General features: G+C 27.5%; 1 protein-coding gene across 2 annotated transcripts in view; it reads left to right on the forward strand.

The window, feature by feature from the left end:
• The first annotated feature begins 1,176 nt into the window (after nucleotides 1-1,176).
• Nucleotides 1,177-21,986, forward strand: part of LOC129914946 (aquaporin AQPAn.G-like) — a 61,020-nt gene continuing 40,210 nt past the window's right edge. Inside the window, exons 1-2 of one of the 2 annotated variants that reach the window (XM_055994399.1) lie at nucleotides 1,177-1,812; nucleotides 21,370-21,928. In XM_055994399.1, coding sequence (XP_055850374.1) covers nucleotides 21,406-21,928 — 523 coding nt within the window. In that variant the 5' untranslated portion in view covers nucleotides 1,177-1,812; nucleotides 21,370-21,405. The remainder of the gene's footprint in view (nucleotides 1,813-21,369; nucleotides 21,929-21,986) is intronic. The other variant, XM_055994413.1, reaches the window with a different exon arrangement.

The raw sequence follows: 21,986 nt of genomic DNA on the forward strand, positions 1-21,986 counted from the left end.
AATTTAAAATAATATCGAGTTAGTTGAGCAAAAACAGCCAATCATTTTTATTGAAACAATGCAGATTTCATTTGTATTTTTTTTAAATCAATATATGCTCAACATAAAAACAAGCTACAATACTCTCGACTTACAACAATTCCAATTAATTATTTCAAACTTTTCAGCAATTTCAAAATAAATCTATTTCGATATCCTTCTACTATCAAATCTGTACCATATAAGTGAATGAATTCAGTGCAAAATTTTTCGATTGGAACATGTTTGGGTTAGTACCTATTAAATTTGTCAAACATTTTTATTCATTTAAATTGGGAAAAAAAAAACTTTTTAGCTTAAAATATTTTTTCGCGCGACGGCGGAGGGTCGGGTCAGCTAGTTAATATTAATTTGTACAATGTTAAAATACCGGTTCTTGAATCTGATTCAATTTAATACCATCATCTTAATAGTGTATAATGTTTTATCGAATTGGATCACTGTGGTGTATACGTAACTTTTTTTTTTTTTCATTAAAGCATTTAAATGGTCATAAAAACTTTTATAGATCACAAAAATTAATTCAACTAATTGTTATTTTATTTTAATATAATTTCAAAGTATTAAAATGATATACATAAAATAATATGAAAATAAGTTGTTAAGATCGATTTTAATATATGTACCTATTACTTTTTTTTCCATATTACCCTATTTCGTTATATGTATACCAATGTTATTTTTTTTTTTTAAATGTTTTTTTTTTATCAAGGTCGTTTTTCATTATATCAACGCTATCAAAATTTCTAAAAAGTAAATAACTCTTAAACCAAAATTGTTTACTTATCTTCACTCTTATTATTATCAGTGTGTTTATCTTCTGGCGCAATAAAACTTCTGTATATAGCTAGTTTCTATAGTTTTGGCATCGCCTAAAGCCTTTTTAGCTACTCTAAATCAACCAACTACTTACGCGAGTAAGTAAATAATAATAATTCTTAATCTCAACTCTGTTATCTACAATAAAGTACTTACTAGTAAGATTGCCCTCAAGTTGTATTTTTTTCCAACATGGGACGTACACTCGCGTACACATTTCGCAATCCCCATAATTCTATGTTTGCCATAGCTAATGTCAAGTTTAACTTCATGGGCATTAAGTTAACTCGCTCTTACGTTCCACTCAATAGTTCAGTCATATCTTTTCCCCTGTTCTAAGCACTTCATAAAAGCTACCAAAACCGTCACCATAATATTGTTGTCGTGCGTCGTCGTCTATGTCGCCGCTGATACTTGATTGATAGGATCGCTATCGGAACTATTTTGAATACAAATTGATTGATCCAATCGAATTAGACGCTGAAAAAAAAACTAGAAATACACCTTCATAAAACATTTGTGGGAGGCTAAAATTGATAGGTAAACTTTTTGATGAAGGCAGTTCTGCGATATCGTGTCTGATGAGAGATCGGTTGAATTTGAAATAAAAAAATCATCTGCATAACTTTCTCTGTTTTTAAATTTATTTTGGATCTTTGAATTTTTTTATCTCTCCCTGGATTGAGTGAGATTTTTTTGTTGAATTATCAGCTCTTTGTTTTTTGTGCGTGGAATGCTCTGATTTTATGTGTATCTTCTGCTAACCGATTAAAAAACGACCAGATTAGAAAAAAAAATATATATTATTTAAAAATTTTTTGTTCTGCTCTCAACGAGGAAAAAACTTTGTTTGTTTTTGAATTTGAGATCAGTTTGTTTCGGTCGAGTGTTGTGATCCGTAGTGTTTTAGTGTTGTTACCTAGTTGTTTTGTATCGAGCTAAAATCATCAACAGGTGAGTTTAAGTGATCGCGAATGAGTATTTTATTTTTATTTTCAATTATTTACTCAACTGTTATAAATTTGAAATTTTAATGGTATTTTTTTTGAATAATAAACTTGTGGAATTTATCGAATGAATATTGGCATTAAACTGAAATAACCTTTTAGTGAATTATAAAAAAAAGTTCATTGTGTTGTTATGTAAATGTCAATAAATTGGCATAAATAAAATCAAATTATTGTCTTTATATTTCTTTGAGTGTTATCAAATGGAAAATTTTCCATTCATCGATATTTTCTTGTTTTTTTAAAGTGATAACAAGTTATATGAATGTAGAAGTAAGTTTTCTAATAAAACGGGCTATTGGACATTAGGGCCAAATTACCAGTGAAACAAGTTACAATATATTGTTTTATCATACCAATAATTTGTAACGTGTTTTTTTTTATTTCAAAAGATTTATTTTACTGTCTTAAAGCTGTATCAATATATTTATTTGGTGAAATGGTATCGGTACGGAGTTATTTGATTAAATGATCTTTTATTGAAATGATGGTTCGAACTTTGACATAAAATTTGATGAAATTAACTATTTTTGAAAAACAATATTTCGGAAACCATTAAAGCTGAAACACAATCACGCTTTGCCGTCGATTTTGACAACTGCGAAAAGTTCAACTATAGGAAATCTGTGTATCCTCACACAATGACGCTTTTCTTACGTACGCTTTTTTTGACAAACGTAAGGAAACGTAAGAAAGCGAGCAAAAGTTCAACCAGACTGAACTTTTGCTCGCTTTCTGACATTTAACAGACATAGTTACAGTCACCCACATTATTATTGCGCCAAATGTGAATAAAAAAAAATAAATTATTGCAAAACTAAGTGTGTTTTTTAATTTCTCTATATAGATTTTGCACAAAAAAACGAGATCGGGATATTTTAAATCAAAACAATTTACGTATTAAAAACAAAAAAAAATTAATGATGTTTTAGACTGAGTTTTATTGTTAAAAACAATATATTTTGATTGGTTTTGTTTTTATAACTATAGGATTAAAGAATAAACAAATTTCTATGCATTTTTTAAACACATTAATATCCTTTTTCATTTTTCCACAATTAAATCAAGATAAAGACTTGGCCCAATAATTTTGTGAGTGACTGTGTTTTTTTTATTTGACAGCAGATTTTATGTTGCAATCAGCTGTTCAAAGTCAAAGTGACAGAAGCGCGCTTTGAGGATTTCTCAACGTAACGCAACGAAGCGACGCCCTGAAGCGTGATTGTGTTTCAGCTTTTAGTCTAGCAAAAATGGTTTTGGACTCCAATTTATGGGGCATTTTATATATGGTACATTGTTTTCGACAAAATTAGTCGTAAAGAGATTAAATCAATGAAAGACTGAAAAAATCGTGCAACACTCAAATCTGAAAAAATAGCATGTTCATTGGTAACATACATAAGGACAATAAAAAAAAACTATACCAAAAACTAGAATTACCAATTTTTTGCCCGGTCTGATGTAATGTAAGGCAACTGTGCTAAACTTTTGTTTGGCAATCTTGTCACTTATTTTACCAGATCATACTCGTAGACTTGTTTTTTCTTCCCTTTGAGCCTCACAAGGCAATTGTTTTTAAATTTTCACCTTTAGATACTTCAGATCATTTAATGTGTAATATCAGAAATTTTTATGAGTCCAATCCTTTGAGAAGCGTTGAGCAATATATGAAGATGTCAGGAACATAAACTTCTTTTTTTGTCTTTTCGATAGTGGTATAGGCTAACAGGTCACAGCAGATATAATTTACATGTTTTAAGTAATGAACTGAAAAAAAAAAAACTCATTGTTTGATCTTACACAATATTATAATGTAATTCCAAACGTTAGGCTTTTTTAGGGGCTCTAGCTTCGCTAAATTCGATGAGCTCCTGGTCCATTTCATTTGATGTCTATAAAGAATATATAATTAAATGTACATATAACAATAATGGGACTTCAATATCTTGAAAACACTAAAGAAACAAATTTTAATAAAAAATATTTAAAAAAAAAAACTACGACAGCTGCAGGCCTGCATCACTTATTAAAAGTGGTACAACGTCCCAAGCGTCCAGATTACAATGTATTAGAAATAGGAACAAGCTCCCCATAAAATGTCAAAAAGATGCACAAAAATGCATTTCCTCAAATAACATGATACCAGTTTATTTTACAAAACAACAAAATTGTATTAAAGCTTTGAAAACATAAAATAATAAATCTTTTAAATTTAAAACCATGTTGACAGAAAATAATACTATGAATGAATTTGGTATCTTATCTCCATTAAAAGTTAAACGCGTTTTATTGTCTCCAAAAATATCCTCGACGTCTAGTTGGCTTAAATTCATGACGAGCGAAACTAGTAGGTTATGCTGCATAGTTCCTGGAAGTAAATGTATGAAATAAAGATGGCTTAACAAAATTTTAACATGAAGCTGTCATCAAAAGGGTGTTTTTTTTTTTTGCTTAAAAAAATAATATTCTATTCCATTCCTAAAGAATCATGATGATTTATTTTTTTTTTTTTTTTAAACTATAAAGGACTAAAGGATTTTTGTATGCTGATTCTGAATCCGAAGTCAGAATAGACCTAGCACGTCACGTTTTTTAGATATTCCCGTTAGAAAATCTCAAAAACCCATTTTTTTTGCTGTTTTCGAAGAAATATTTTGGCATAATGTAATCTTTATCAATTCAAATTGTTACGGTTTAGGAAAGAACTTATTTTTTTCTTTCAAATTCAGTTTCAATCTTCTCAATATCTCTTTTCATCTTATCTTAATATCTTAATTTAAGTAAGTTTTATAGGTTTGTCATATCTTACCATAAAGAAACTGATCTTTTAAAATTAATATATCTTTCTCCCTAAAACAAAAGTATACTTTTCTAATTAAGTGTGCTGATTTTAAATCCGAACTCAAAAAATTTCGGCCAGCTCTGGTTTTTGAGATATAATAGTTTTTTTTTTTTAGATTTTCTAAAAAAAACTTGATTTTGTGATACTTTAATGCGAATATCTCAAAATCCTGACGTGATAGAATTTTTTTTGACTTCCGATTCTAACTCAGCACATCAAAAAATATAAAAAAAAGTATACTTTTGTTTCTAGAAGAAACAAATCTGAAGCTTTACAAGGCAGTTTATCGAATGGTTTATTACAAATAAGATATTTCTAAATAGAAAAATAGTAGATATATAAAATTACAAAACACATACAAATTTTGTTTAATGTATTTTATTATGGTTTTCTTTACATACATATTTGACGTTTTAAATATAATGGGCGTTAATATTTTACATTTTCTTTAATTAAGGTGTTTTTGTTCAGGTAGGATTTACTTAAAAGTGAAGGATTTCGATATTTCTGCTTTTTTTGTCAATCAGTATTTTAAAATATGAGTAAACATTAATGTTAAAGGACATATTTGGTGTCAGGAATAAGTCCTCTAAATTTGAGCCCAATGCGACAAATAGTTTTAATTTTATATAAGTTCAAATGAACCTAAAGGGGGATTTTTTAAAAACTACCCACATTTTTCAAAAATCATTTTTACAAAAATTGTACCTGATAGAATTTTTCTAAAACCAGATTTAGATTATAATCTTTCATAATATCAAAAAATTATTTGAAGAAGAAAAAAAAGTTAAATTTTGCAGACCAGTGTTATCAAGCTTACTACGTACCAAATTGTTCGAATAAGACCGTTTCTTAAATAAAAACCCAGGACAAGCTGTTGAAATACGGAACAGTCCCGGGTATACCGGAACGGATGGTCACCGTAATTATCGGAGACAATAATGATTTGAATTTGTTCTTCAGCGATTTCTAAAAAAAAAAATAAGAAAAATAATGTACACAGAGAAAAATATGACCCGCTAAAAACTAACAGATTACCATATTGTTTTACCGTCCATACATTTCATAAGGAAATCTTATTAAAATCAACGATTAATAAGGTTTTTTTTAAGGAGATTTCTTATTATTTTTATAGAGAAAATCTTATTAAAATTTGACTGAAAAGTTGGTTTTTTTTTGCAACTTAGCACTAGAACAAAAATCGCGATCAATATTTTCATGGCAGGTTGGTTCAGGTGGTAAGGTGGGCGACTAATGATTTGAAGTCTCCAGTTCGATTCCCAGCCTGGTCATGTTTTTTTTTATTTTTTTGCAGATTTTAAAACAATAAGGAAAACCCGATTGTTTTAATAAGGTTTCCTTCTTGGATGAAAACCATAGAGAAATCTTATTGTTTTTGTTCTATTTTATGTGGTCTATTTTTCTCTGTGTAGGTATATACTTTTTGTATTGGAAAATATACAATTAAAATTACGATTCTTTTTGGCGGAAAAAAAGTATTTCACTTTCAAATAATTATACCAATTAAATAATACTAATTCGAGCTAATGTACGCCGGATTGGAATGTTAACACCGTCATAAGTCACATTATTGTGGTTGGTAGTTATTTTTCATAAAGTGGTTTTACTAGATTACGTTAATGAGTTGTTGTTTTTTAAATTTTAATTTTCATCATCAGTTAGTATTTAAGAGACTCGAATAATAACTACATTCTAGAAAAAGTTGCAATTGTATCAAATATTGTATTAAATATTAGTACATAAAAATAATAATTAGAGTGTTAATGACATGATTCTACTATTATGTACTCGTATATCTTAGTGCGAACTTTCGCGAACGTTTATTAGGTTAACATTAGGTTAAAAAATTACACTCTTACTTAGTCACCCTTCACAAAATTCTAAAAAAGCCCATCCCTAGCTTAAAGAAGTTAAGATTGACTCTGACTTAAACACACCCAAATCGATCTTTTATTTGCATTATTTTTGCAAACAATTATTTATTGTTCTAAGTAATTGTAGACCTGGTAGGTTAAAAGAGTGTTAATTCATTCATCGCTACAAAATGATAACTATGGTTTAATTAGTATCGTGGGGAATTCCTCAAAAATTATATATCCAATAACTCTAGTTGTATAATGCTTGTTGTTAATTATCTATTTAAAACAAGCAAGACGATTTATCAAAGGTGAACTTCTCGAGAATCCAAATTATTAGCAATTATTATTAAGTAATTTAGTTCTTTAATTTCTATTTTCAAGACAAACCAATTTGAAAGGGTCTTTTATTCGTTAAACTGGAATTATGTAGTATTGAAATTCAGAGTAAATATACATATAACAAAAGATTTAATTTTATATTCTTGGCTATCGAGAACTTGAAATTGAAGCACCTTCTTTTCATTTTAATAGACCTCAAGCAATTCTGTTACAAATAACATTTACTTGATACAGATTTACGTTCATATACCGTTGATTTATACAATAACTTCAGACTTATATAAAAACAAAATATTATATTCAGTCAAACAAATCATCAAAATTGAAAAATAACTTTATTCAATTCCAAACAAATAATCACTCACAAAATTCACATTTATTTAATTTATTAAATTTATTATTAAATTATGCAAAATTCCAAAACATATTGAAAAACAAAAGTTATTCCATTCTATTGTGTTATTTATGTTTACCGAAACCGAAATTATTAACTAAAAGCAAAAATTTCCTCTCTCTTCCTCATTATTATCCCATGGGTAAAGTCTTGGTTGTTTTTATATTTAAATTAATTTCCTAGAAAAGTGCCCTCTTTTTATGAGTTTGGTACTTTACTTATAAATATTATATTCATATTTTGAGGTATATGTGTCCTTATTGTCCTAGACAAGTATTTTTAATGAAGAAGTCAATGTATGTAGTTGCTGTAGATGTATGGGAAAAACTTATTATAATAATAATCATATTATTTTTTTTTATGATCTGTGATGAATATTATGGTAATGAAACAGCTTTAGCATTATTATTTTAATTAAAAAACTAACGAATGAGAATATATTATTAAATGTTTAATGTTCCCTTAATATTTTTTTTTATATTTTATTACATAATAAGGGAAAATATTAATTGCTTTTTGGCAAGGCCTCAGCTTACCATTTTTAAAAAAATGGGACTTTAAAGACATGTTTTTATAACAAACATAATTGTGATCGAATTATTTTAATTTTTGGCTCAGTAAAATTGCAATAAATTTTTCCACCAACACAAATTTGTATTTTTATTTGGTAACCGCCAGACAAAATAGAAGTTACAGTCTCATTAACGTCAAAATAAAGTAGTTAAATGAATATCTAAATATTTAAATATAAAAAAATGTATAAAATACCAAGAACCATGTCTACCTTCTATACAAATTTATTCCAAACATTTATTTTTTTTATTTTTAAATTAAAAACATGACGTCTAGTCAAAATAATTATATTATTGACACAATATGTTTACAGCTGTGAAGAGTATAGTGACATTCCAATTGTTTCGTATACAATACGACCTTCATTGGCTTTAAAGTGTGGAAAAAAAAATCCAATATTCAGTTAGCATAATGATTAATTAATCAATGCATTATACACATTAAGTACAATAAATTATACTTACATAAATTCAAATATTAGCATTTGTTTAACATTTTTGTTCAATTGAATTCAACTTGTTTTATTAAAAGTCAATGTACTCGACACTGGTTTATTCGCAATGATTTCCTTATAAAAAAAAAGCCTACACCAGTGTTGTTATTAATTTATATTATTATGATTGTGATATTGACTTTCCACTGCAATTTTTTGTTTGTTTATTTATCTTTCTGATTTAATTTTTTATATTCTAAAAATAAAACAAAAATTGAACTTTGGACCAGTTTAATATTGTTTGAATTTTGATTTCGAGGACAAATGTTGACCTGGTGTTGAAAATCAAATTTTTTGAATTAATGGGTTAAGCGTTTTTCTTTTATTTTAAGAAAATTTAATTTATTGGTTCATCTATTCTTTTCTTTGCAAAATGAGTCGTCGTAAAAATACGTCACACGACAAAATGATTCTTCGCAAAAAATTGATGTTGGAAAGTTTCCAATTTAATTTTTTAATTCTATGAGATTTTTTTTTTCAAAAATGCAAATGTACTTCAGACATTTTCTTTTTAGTTCAATAAACATGTTTACAGTGGTTAATAACATTAAACTTTATATTATCATTTTAAGAATTTTTTTGTGGAAAAACAAATGTTCCCAACATTGAAATGTTAAAATGTTTAGTTGGGACTTAATTTTTTATTAAGTAGCTACCAAAAATTTTAAACAATATTTTTGAAACCATTTTCAAGAAAAATTGACAATTTTCTGTAAAATTATTTTAATAATTTTATTTAATTTTTAAAAAGTAAATAAAATGAACATTGACTGTTATTTTTTACTGACTCAACATTGTTGGAAAAAACTTAAAATATTTTTTTACACTCCATTTTTTAAATTTTCTATCAACTTTTACACTTTTACAGAATTTTTAAGTAAATCACTTAAAAACTACCTGTAATTTATCGATATTTTGTAAGGTAACATTAAAAATTAAGTCGCGCCGGTAAAGCATAGGGACTTTGTTTCTTCAACTTTTGATTTTGAAAAGCACTTTTTCGTTAATTTTAAAATAAAAAAAGTACCTAGTATAAAAAAAAAATTCAAACAAAAAAAATTTAAAAAAAACAATACGGCAAAATGGATCTGTAAGCTAAGTTAGGTACATTTTTCAACCAACACAAATTTTTATTTTTATTTGGTTTCTGCCAGATAAAATAGAAGTTACAGTCACATTAACGTCAAAATAAAGTAGTTAAATGAATATCTATATATTTAAATATAAAAAATATATATAAAATACCAGGAACCATGTCTACCTTCTATTTCCACCTACTCTCTATACAAATTTATTCCAAACATTTATTTTTTTTATTTTTAAATTAAAAACATGACGTCTAGTCAAAATAATTATATTATTGACACATGTTTACAGCTGTAAAGAGTATAGTGACATTCCAATTGTTTCGTATACAATACGACCTTCATTTGCTTTAAAGTGTGGAAAAAAAATCCAATATTCAGTTAGCATAATGATTAATTAATCAATGCATTATACACATTAAGTACAATAAATTATACTTAAATTCAAATATTAGCATTTGTTTAACATTTTTGTTTCCGATTTTAAATGCATGAACAATAAAAAAACTAAATTCAATTGAATTCAACTTGTTTAGTTAAAAGTCAATGTACTCGACACTGGTTTATTCGCAATGATTTCCTTATATAAAAAAAGCCTACTCCAGTGTTGTTATTAATTTATATTATGATTGTGATATTGACTTTCCACTGCAATTTTTTGTTTGTTTATTTATCTTTCTGATTTAATTTTTTATATTCTAAAAATAAAACAAAAATTGAACTTTGGACCAGTTTAATATTGTTTGAATTTTGATTTCGAGGACAAATGTTGACCTGGTGTTGAAAATCAAATTTTTTGAATTAATGGGTTAAGCGTTTTTCTTTTATTTTAAGAAAATTTAATTTATTGGTTCATCTATTCTTTTCTTTGCAAAATGAGTCGTCGTAAAAATACGTCACACGACAAAATGATTCTTCGCAAAAAATTGATGTTGGAAAGTTTCCAATTTAATTTTTTAATTCTATGAGATTTTTTTTTTCAAAAATGCAAATGTACTTCAGACATTTTTTTTTTTAGTTCAATAAACATGTTTACAGTGGTTAATAACATTAAACTTTATATTATCATTTTAAGAATTTTTTTGTGGAAAAACAAGTGTTCCCAACATTGAAATGTTAATATGTTTAGTTGGGACTTAATTTTTTATGAAGTACCTAGCTACCAAAAATTTTAAACAATATTTTTGAAACCATTTTTCAGAAAAATTGACAATTTTCTGTAAAATGTTTTTTATAATTGTAATTAATTTTTAAAAAGTAAATAAAATGACTCAACATTGTTTGAAAAAAACTTAATTTTTTTTTTCGTAAACTCCATTTTTTAAATTTTCTATCAACTTTTACACTTTTACCAAATTTTTAAGTAAATCACTTCGAAACTACCTGTAATTTATCGATATTTTGTAAGGTAACATTAAAAATTAAGTCGCGCCGGTAAAGGATAGGGACTTGAAAAATTTGTGAAAAAGACACTTTAAGTTTTTGTTTGTTCAACTTTTGAGTTTGAAAAGCACTTTTTCAAAAACGATTGGTTAATTTTAAAATAAAAAAAAAAATAGTTTTAAAAAATTCAAACATATAAAAAACATACATATATATATAACATATAAAAAATTCAAACATATAAAAAAAATTCTAAACAATTTTCAACAACAAAAAAAAACTGTAATTTTCATTAGGTATTAAAAGTTTTCATTCAAAAGTATGTACCTATACTATTCATGATAAAACCATAATTGATGATGAATTAAAAGTTTATGTTATCAATATGCCCTTCGCCCCCCATTAAACAATAACAAACTTTTTTGTTAGCAACAAGTCAAATTTATATACAAGTCAAATAATTTTTTTTTTATAGAAATATTATGAATAAAAGTCAAAAATATACAGACACAAAGGTCAGTTTTGTTTTGTTGCTGATAAGAATTTAATAAAATATTTTGTTTCTACAAAAATTGTGTCTATCATTCTTTTGAGTAATTACTTTTATTTTTGTCTAAATGATAATATATACTCAACAATTTGTGTGGCGTTGATGGATCTGATGATGTACTCAAACGTTTTTCAAACAAAATATTCAAAAAGAAAAAGAAAATTGTTAAACTCGTGTTGTATAGTACTTACCTACTTATTGAATTATTTTTTTGGTCACTAGATAAATTGTCTTAGTTTTAATTTGAAAAACACCATCCTTTAAGTGCTACTTTTTCTGTTCTTTAAAATACCTGCTCATGAAATGTCAAGAACATAAATCAATTTATTGTTTAAATTTTTTTTTTTTTTTCATTTATCAAGAGCATAGTTTTATTAAACTAGTTTACCAAACAATTAAAAACCCATTTGATTTTTTTGCACTGTAGTAAGTAACTTGTTCCAAGTATGTATGTAAACATAATGTGATCTAGAGAAATGTTAACAAGTGTTTTATATTTTTTTTTACTCTAAGTATCTGAATTACGTATTTGAAAATAAACAATTACAAAAGAATGACATTTTTTATAGTACAAAATAAAGTACGCACTGATCAAATTTGCATACTAATTTTATTAATATAATTCATTTAATAAATTAATTTATTATAAATCAACTTCTCACCTCAAGACCGACTACATACAAATCATTACACCTCAAACAACAAGGGTTAGAATATAAGCATCTGTAGCAATTTTTTTAAATTCTTCGTGTGCACATGGTTCACAGATTGATTTTTTTTTGTTTTCGTCTAAAAATATATCAAGACATTTCTTCAAACATTAGGATTATATATTCTTATAAATAGGGGAGTGTTACAAAAAATTGAGATAGTGGATTGTCACCTTTTTGATTGTCACTTTTGACCATCACCGATTCTTTGCTCTGAGTAAAAAGTGATCACCAAAACCCTACAAGTGCAGACATTTCGATGAGTATTCGACTCACACGCTGGAGACCGAGGTTCGATCCCTACCAGTGCCCATTTTTACTTGCGATATAGGTACTATATATCAAGTTATGCATTCGTACAAAAAAAAAGTTGAGATAACATTTTCCATGACATTACGATGATAGAGAATACCAAAAAAGTGGGTCCCGGAAGTCCGCCTGTCTATCTGTCTGTATAAGGAGCTACAGTCTAAACGGATGGACCGATAAATATCAAACTTGGTATGTAGCCTTATTTGGTGACTCTCCAGAGGGTTTTTTAGAATTAATTTTCTTGGACCCAAAATAACGGTACTTGTTATATACCGATTTTAGTAAAATTGAAATATCTCAAAAAACGATTTTGTTTAAAAAATTCAAATATTAGTTTTAAGCTAAGGTCTGTCTTTAATAAAATTTTTTTTTTGATCATGATTATGAACGGTACCTGCCATAGAACCGTTTTTTTCAAATCCAATTATCTCCGAAACTGCTTATTCGATTTCAACGAAACTTTTTGTGAAGAAGCACTTGTATGATTTAAACATAGCCAAAAAAAAACAAATTTCTAAAAAAAAAATTTTGAATTTTTAGAAAAAATTTTGAATTTTTTTTAGAAAAATCAAATTTTCGAAAACGGGACATTGAATTTTTTTGAAATTTTATTTTTAGATGTTGATTAGTGATTTCTACAAAATGGCATACCAATTTTTTTTTTAACATTTTTTCCAAAAAAAATATTTATAAAAAATTAGTTTTTTAAAAAACGGCTATAACTATTTTGAAATTTTTTTTTTCTAAAAATGCACCTTAACATATCAATCAAAACTGCATACTTGTTTTGGAGGGCAATTTGATTTCAGATATTGTTTTATTTTTTTGAAAAATGAATTTTATTTTTATTTTTCAAATTTCTATATAAAAAGTCTTAAACATTTAAGCAACTTCAACTCTAAGAGCAAGTTCGTGCGACCCAGTCGTGCATTTTATTTTTATTTTTTTTTTGTATTTCTTAGTAAATATTTAATATTCTATATTTTTTCTTCACAAGAAACCATATTTTACTCAACGAACTAATATTTTCGTAATAGTTTAGAATATAATTTAGTTCGCCGATGAGGATTTCAATAAAAATAGAAAGTAAAAGTGACACCTAAATAGTTTTCACCCACAAACCATAGCAAAAAGTTGATCATCACTTTGATAATCACCTGGAGCAAAAATATTTATTGTGATGATCAACAATCACCATAGCCGATTTCACTCCTGAAACATTTGAATATACTCTTTTTATCATTCAATAAATATTACCAAATCGTCATGACGATCATCTTAACAGAGCATCTTAAATCCATCAGCAAACCAAAACTTAATAATCTGGACAATAAAGAATAAAATATCAAAATTATTTAACTGTTAATTGATGTTAATTAGATATAAGTGTAAATACTGTAAATACAATAATATATCTAACTCTTCCATATTGAAACAAACCAAATCAAGTGGATAGCTTTTTTTTTTATAGATATCCAAGGTTTTCTTCTAAACAAAAATTCTCGAAATATATTTGTTTAAGTTTCAATAAGTACTTAATTTTGACCTTCATCAACAATGGAAAACAAAAAATGGGATTGAAATTGTTAGCTTACGAGTTTTTTTTTAATGGATTTAAGATCATTTAACAACATCAGACATTTATCGAAATAAACAAAAAAAAAAAAAAAATACAGATAAACAAAACAATAGATTTTATGCGTCATTTTGTGCGTTGATTTTTTTTTTACTTATTTCTTCGTCATATCCATCTTTATGACGAACAAATAAATTTTTTTTTGTTCGATCAAAGTAAATATTTTGGCGGTCTGGTTTGCCAGCAACAACGGAGGCATATCTTTATGAATGATAAAGATTTAAGATGGAATGCGGAATGTTGATCTCTTTTTTTTACAAGCATAATAATAATGACAACAATGGAAAGTTTTGTAAGATTTGTTTTTTTTTTTGCCCTTTAATTTGACTGTTTCTAATTAAAAAAAAAACATCTAATTGAAAATTGATGTCAAACTTGTAAACAACTTGTAAATAATTGTCATGAAGTGGGTATTTGAACCAGAATTTTAATTGTTTTGTTGATTAGGAATCTTACCTTGGAACCCTAAATTGAGTCAGGGGTGTGCGATTTTCAAATAGCAGTAATAGCAGTGAGCAGCATACAAAAGAGCAGCTATTAATAGCAGCTATTTAATCACTCTTTAAATAGCAGTTTTTTTTTTTGTGATTTTAAATATTCAATACAAAATAAATAAAATGAAAGTGACCATTTTAGATATTTTTTTATAAAAAAAATAACTCCTCGAACGACTTCACTGAAACAATGGTATTTGTGCCCTTAATTATGAAAGTGGACTAAGTCACTCCCAAAAAAAGGGCCAAATCTAGTCTAAAAATAATTTATTTAATTTATTTTATGGGTACCTAAAGTTTATTTCAAAGTGAAATTGCAGTAAATAAACATTTTTATTGCTCCTTCACTGATTTCAAAAAAGAAATACAATTAAATCGTTATAAGAAAATTATTATGTAAGTTTTTTCTTAAACAATGCAAAAAGTGACTTAGTCCACTTTCATAATCATATGGGCACATTTCAAATTGGTCTTCTCTGTTTTGTCATCAGCATAGTAAACTTTTCTCTACATCTTTACTTTTTTCATCGTTTATCAAATTATCACAAAAAAACAAGGAAATATTAAAGATCAGAGAAAATTTTCTGAAAAAGAGCAGTGAAGTTACAAAGAACAAAAAGCAGTTTTACTGTTCTTCCTGTTGACTTGAACACTTCATGTTTATCATTGTATAAGAACAAACAAATAACATGGCAAATTGGAATGGGTTGGATTTTTGTAATGAAGGGTAACTGAGCAGTAAGCCTGAGCAGCGATATTGAAGAGCAATCGAAAATGCTCACTGCTCAGAGGAAGAGCAGAGTGATTGAGAGCAGCTTTCGCAATAGCAGCCTCAGCTCTAGTGGTTACAATTAGAAAAGAAGATAAAATAACGTCTGAATATATCCATGCATAAGAGAGTCTAACTATTTAAATAAAATGTTCAAAACTTTCTAACAATATAGTTACAAATTTACACTGCACATTTATGCATTTAATTCAAAAACAAATAAACTTATCAAAGAATAAAAATCCAACAATAAAATTCTATCATTAAAAAATATAACTCGTTATTTGAATTTTATCTAATATAAAAAAAAGTCATCCTTTTTCACTCTTTTTCTAGATTTTAAAAACTTTCTTTCTAAAGAAACCACTTCTTAGAAACTCAAAACAGTTATCAGTCTCATAATTAAAAATTAAATAACATTAAAAACCACAAAATATGCTTTATCCCGCACTTTATATTTTTGATGAAAGTTTGAAAACAAAACTTCAAAAAGATTTCGCATATTTTCATTGTGATAAGAATTATAATGATGCTTTTAAACTTAAAACATCAACTCACAAGGGTATTATCTTTCTCAAAACTAAAAAAAAAAAATTAATTAATTGCATCAGCGAATTTTTTGATGTTTGAAAAACAATTAATATAAAATGTGCAACTGGGTCTTAAGCAGTTTTTTTTTTTGTTAAATAATGGTCATGGTACGTCAAGATTCTTTGCCAAAGTTCCCTTTGGGCCTTTGGGGGTTTGTTACTATATCATCGTCAAAAAAAACTGCATTTATTGTAGCTTTAGGTTAGTTTTGCAAAAGCAAACTTATTTGCATGCTGAATATAACAAAATTGAACCCAGTTATACGACTACCTCGACTGACTATAAAAATCTTGGAGTTACTATTTTCAGAAAACCCACTATGGTGCAGGGATAAAATTAGTCATGAACGTTTTATTTGCAATGAGAACCAGGAACAAAAAAGTGCATAGAAATATTTTGTTTGAAAGGGTGTTTTTTCTTAAAAATGAATTTTTATATTATTTCAAGGGCGATAGCTATTAGTATCCTGTAAGCCAATTACCCTTAACAACCTCTTAATACTAATAGCTATCACCCTCAAAATCTAATATAAATTTAGTTTAATAGAAAAAAAAAAACACCCTGTCAACCATAGCGTGCAAAATGGAGGAAAATGGTTTCATTGTGAGTGAAGTTGATTGTTGAGCCAACACCTTATCCCTGAACTCAAATATTTCGATCATGTTTTCCAAAAGTTTCAAATATTAGAGCCTTATGAATTTAAAACCAAATAATGTTTATCTTATACCTTGGCCTGAGTTACTGCAACTGCTGGAGATCTGAAGTTCCTCTTAGCCTAAATTTCAATCAAAATGTTAAAACATGAATTAAAGAAAAACACAACAAAAGCACTAGATAAATAAAAGGGCTGCTTTCCCTGACTCACTTATATTTCCGTGTAATTTTGAAAATTATTTTTTTTCAAAATTACATGAAAGCTTATCAAACTATACGCAATTAGTAACATAAAATTAGGAAAAAAAAAAAATCAAACATTAATCAATGTAATCAGAATTTTATAATAACTTCCTCCAATATCAAATATCAGCAGGGTCACATGGTCATTCAATATATAAACTGTCAGCAATTTCTGCTGTTGATTGTTTTTCGACAGCTCAATTATGTGTGTGGTTACAGATTAAAAGTTTCAAACTGTGAAAAGTCAAACCAATTTTAGATGTAATTTTTTACAAAATGTCACTCAATTCTAGGTAATCACAAAATTACAAAAGAAAACATTACTTTTTTTTCTGACATAAAAATAGTTACTAAAAAATATAAAACAAAATATTTACCCAATTAATATTCGAAGCTATTGACCGATATTGTAATTAAATATCAGAAACAAAGACAAAAGCAAAAAAAAAAAAAACAACCAATTCAGAATTTTTAAAAAATCACAAAGTTAAAATCCACATAACCCAGCATACAAAAAGCATCATCATCAGACGCATGTGATGGAATTCCCATCATCATAATCAATGATGTAGTTGAAGCTTTATTTCCCAGGAAATAATCATCATGAAACCTTATACAATGAACAAAACAACAACAAAAAACACAAACAAAAATAGAAAACCAACAAAAATCTCAAAAACAATCCCTCGATTACTCGTCCATAAAATAATTGATAAAAAAATAAACTGCCAACAATATTCAACATAAACCGCCCATTATTTATCATTAAACAATTTTTGTTGCAAAAAAAAAAAAAAATAACAACAAAATTCATTTTCACGGTAAGTCTGTTAAACTGTCGAATAAATTAGTATTAAATGCGAATAAATGTATGCTGGCTGTATGTGGAAAAGGTCTGCTGAGAGGCAATTGATTTGCAATTCCTATTAGAAAAGTCAAGTGGCATATAGCGCGTTCAATGGCTGGTCAATAGTAATATCATGTTAACGGCTATCAATGAAGCCAGACTTGGCCACATCACCACACAACGCCTCATAATCAAACAAACCCACCGCCACTAGCCAGAGAAACCCACCAACACGAACTTTGTTTTGGTTGACATTGTAACAGTGCTTTAGTTCCACCTTTTGCTGTGTTGCTGTTAGCGCTGTTTCCCATTCATTAAAACCGAAAATGCCAATAATGACAGCTGAAGTGAGATATAATGTGTTTGTGTACAGTACAACAACACACAAGACTTAACCATGTTACTTTGTCAAGTGTGCCAACATTTACCGCTGCTGCTCAGCTGCCCAGAATTGTTTGTTCAGCTTCTTTGACATTCTGACAGTAATGGAATCAAAGTACAATAGAAAACCCCAAAAATCTATTGATTCAGGTGTTGAACACATTAAAGTGTATCGGTTTTTCGATAGAAATTTCTGCTTAAACAGTTTCTTGGTCTAATAAAGTGTATAAGGTGTTGTTTACATCTGTTATAACAACTAAACAAATAAGGAAAAAATTCTTTGGAATGGAATTTGCAAAAAACAAATGCAAAAAAATAATAATAAATGGTTGTTGTATTTGATAACCTTTTAGAGAGGGAGTTATTATATCTACAAAAAAAAGAAAAGAAGAAAAAAACTCGTGTTTTAATTTGAATTGTTAATATTTTGAAATCGATTGTGCTTTAAGATAATGGGCCAGTTTGTTTGTTTGTTTTAAACAAACACCATATTATTGTATAATTAGTAAATATTATTGAATTATTAATGAATGCAAAAGCAAACTGAGCACCTTTAAGCTTATATGCATTCGACAAGAATACGATAAGTGCTTTTGAATGCATGTGGCTGCATAACATAAATTGTGTGCAGAATTGTGTGTAAAATCTATATAGGGGAAGTGGGGGCAAGACGGTTTTCGTACTATGTTGTATGAAAAAAAGTAAAAATAGCAACACTTGCAATATAAAATAAGTGCCCTTTGGTACGATCGATCACGTCTGTAAGTTTTAGCAAGACCGCCCATGAACGAAATTGGAAGCTCTGGTAGCTTAAACAAAAAGATAAGCAACAGGCGACAAACAATACTGTAATTGATGATTCTGATAAAGGAGACTTTGCAGATTGTATTTGTACCTTCTATCTGCAACTGTTTTCTAGGTCCAATCCAAAGTTTTGTTGGATTAAGTGCAAAATGTGTACCAAAGGGTACCAAAAAGCTTATGCTGGAGTGAGAACTAATGAAAATATAGCATAATTGTGTTATTATTACAAATAGGCTGCATTTAAAACAATAGAAACCGTCTTTCTACCAACAAAATTTGATAGGGCGGTCTTACCCCCATGTGGGGGCTAGACGGTTTTTTGTTTGATGTTTTTTCAAAACGTATTATCTTTTGTTCAGTATTTTTTTAATTTTTTTATAATAATGAGAGTTTCTGCAAAAACCATTAAACTTAATGAATAAAAACCTTATTCTATTTAAAAGATGTTTTTTATTGGTTTTTAAGACAGTCAAACACTAAGTGGGCGGTCTTGCCCCCACTTCCCCTACAACTATCATGAAGGAGGATTTTTTAATTGTCTTTACCATCAGTCTGCTTGGTGGTTTTGCATAAAATATTCTGTAGGTAGTCTTTTAGCAAATTTTTTAACAGATATTGATTTACAAGTTATTAATGACTTAAAAATTAAATTATTGTATGCAGTTATTTTTCGCAAGTTCTTAAAAAGTTCCAGTTTCTTATAATCTTAGTGTTTTTATGTACACTAATCGAAAAGCCACCATAAAACAACGTAAAATCAAAGAAAACCACATTGATTTAACTATTATTCGGAATGATTTTGGAAAAAAAGTTAATTTTTGATGGTTTCGTATCTTAAAGTCACAAAATTCAAAGTAGTCCAACTTTGAAACAACGACGTTTGAACTTCAATTTATTTTTTCCCTCAGTGTACACCGAGGGTAAAACAACCTAAAATAAACGTACAATGATTGGTTTAAAGTAGTTTTTATCGGAACGATTTTGCGCTGAAGACGAGAATTTCAAAATATTATTATAATTTTTAAGTGGTTTTAAACATAAACATAAAACAAAGTAAAATGAAAGTTTTTTCCAACTTAAAAAATAGCACAAATTAAGGAAACTGGCACCTACTAGGGATCGATCTCATTTGGGTTCACTGTCAAGCTAACTTATTGATGAAAACTGTTGTGATAAACTGCAACTAAAACTGAAGTCTGATAACCGTTTTTATTTTTTTTTTAATTTGGTTCATCTTAAATTTCAATATGTTTTAAGTAAGTTTTTCAATATTAAATCAACACATTTTTTGTTGCATTTTTTTCTTCAGTGTAAATATACACGAGTATATTTTCAGTTAATCTACCAGATGTAAGAATTTAAAGGAAAGAATAAAATACTATACACAGTATTTTTTATAAAAGAAGCACGAAAATAACAAAATAATTCATTAAAATCAAAAGTTAAATCTTTTGTTGTTATTTGTTTATTAATAAAAAAATTAAACACTCTTTATCCTGAAGTTAGGCCCCTTATATTAAAACTCGTACTTTTTATTACTAATGTCGATGAATTTTTAATAATTGTCCACTCTTCGATTCATTTTGACAATTGTTCAATCATAACTACCTATAACTACTTTATTAGTATTATTCGATACATATTTTTAATTAATTTTATTGCGAATTCACATAAACTATGTTGATCTAGTAAGTATGCGATATTTTTTTGTCTCATTCCATCGAAACTTTGTTATTTTAATTAATTAACAATATTGAATAACAACTAATAAATTAGTAATAGTACAAATAGGAGATTACTGATATGGATAAAAACTTTACTTCTTACAAAATTTATTACATTTATTTTGTTGAGTGTAGTTTACGAGATAATTGGACATTTATAGTAAAGTTGCACCTACTACCACTTTATAATTTGAAAGAAATTGGTATTCAAGATTCAACCGTTTTAATTTATTTTTAAACAAAATAAAAAAAAATTGAAGCCAACAAAATGTTACTCATACACCACAGTGACCGTGTAAATTTTGCAAACTAAATAGCAAATAAAGTTAGTTATAGAAAACAATTTTTTTCTCTCAATGGTTATTTTCAACAAACCTGTTTTTGAAAACATAAAATTTTGATGAGAGTATTTTTTCGAAAACTTTAGATAAAACATGTTTCTAAAAATTGTCAAAAGGGGGAAAAAGTTAGTGGGGACAAAAACTCATAGCTTAATAGAGTAGAAGTGCTTAGGATACCCCAAATTACATTTGGAATTCATATAGACTTCAAGGAACAATGAAATACAAACAAAATCCTTTTAGTAATTTTTTGTGATGTCAAAACCTTATTTTAGTGTAATATTAAGTTAAGCTGATTCTATGAATACAACCAAATTCCCTTAATACCTTAAAAGGGAGTATGATATTGATAAAATGCATGCAAAATTATAAACAAATATTTGATATTGTTGTTGTAGATGCTTTACGATTGCAAGTTCCATTTTGATGATAAAAAAATACATACATATTTTTTCGTAGGACTGAAAGTAGAGTGTGACAAAATTCTATATCAAAATGGATGAAGATTATTCCTGTGATACTGGAAATGAATACTCTTGCAGTAACGATGATTATGGTTCTTCTTCGAATAACAATGATACAAGTTATTGTCGAGATCCAACACCTCCACCAAGAGATCCAACTCCACCGCCAAGATATCCAACACCACCACCACCCAGACAACCATCACCTCCACCAAGAAATCCAACTCCTCCTCCACCAAGAGAACAAACACCTCCTCCGGAAATTAAGGACTCCGACATTGAATATGTCGTTAATTTGAGAAATTCAATTTTTGACGAAACTAAAGATTATGATGAAAATTTGAACTTGGTGAATGATATTATTGAAAATGCATTCGATGAAACTACATTCGATGAAATGACAGTTTGTGATGATGGATATACAGATGATAATGTTGTAGATGTTGAAATTGATGAAGAAGTTATTCATACATCACCAAGACATCATGTTTATAATCAATACAATGCAGAAGTTCCAAGAAAAGCTGACGTTTATAGAGAAACAGTTGAGCCAGGTGATACTAAAAATTAATATTTTCAAAACTTTTTATAGACAAAATTGATTGGATTGAT

This window comes from Episyrphus balteatus, chromosome 1, assembly GCF_945859705.1.
Source record: "Episyrphus balteatus chromosome 1, idEpiBalt1.1, whole genome shotgun sequence".
NCBI lineage: Eukaryota > Metazoa > Arthropoda > Insecta > Diptera > Syrphidae > Episyrphus > Episyrphus balteatus.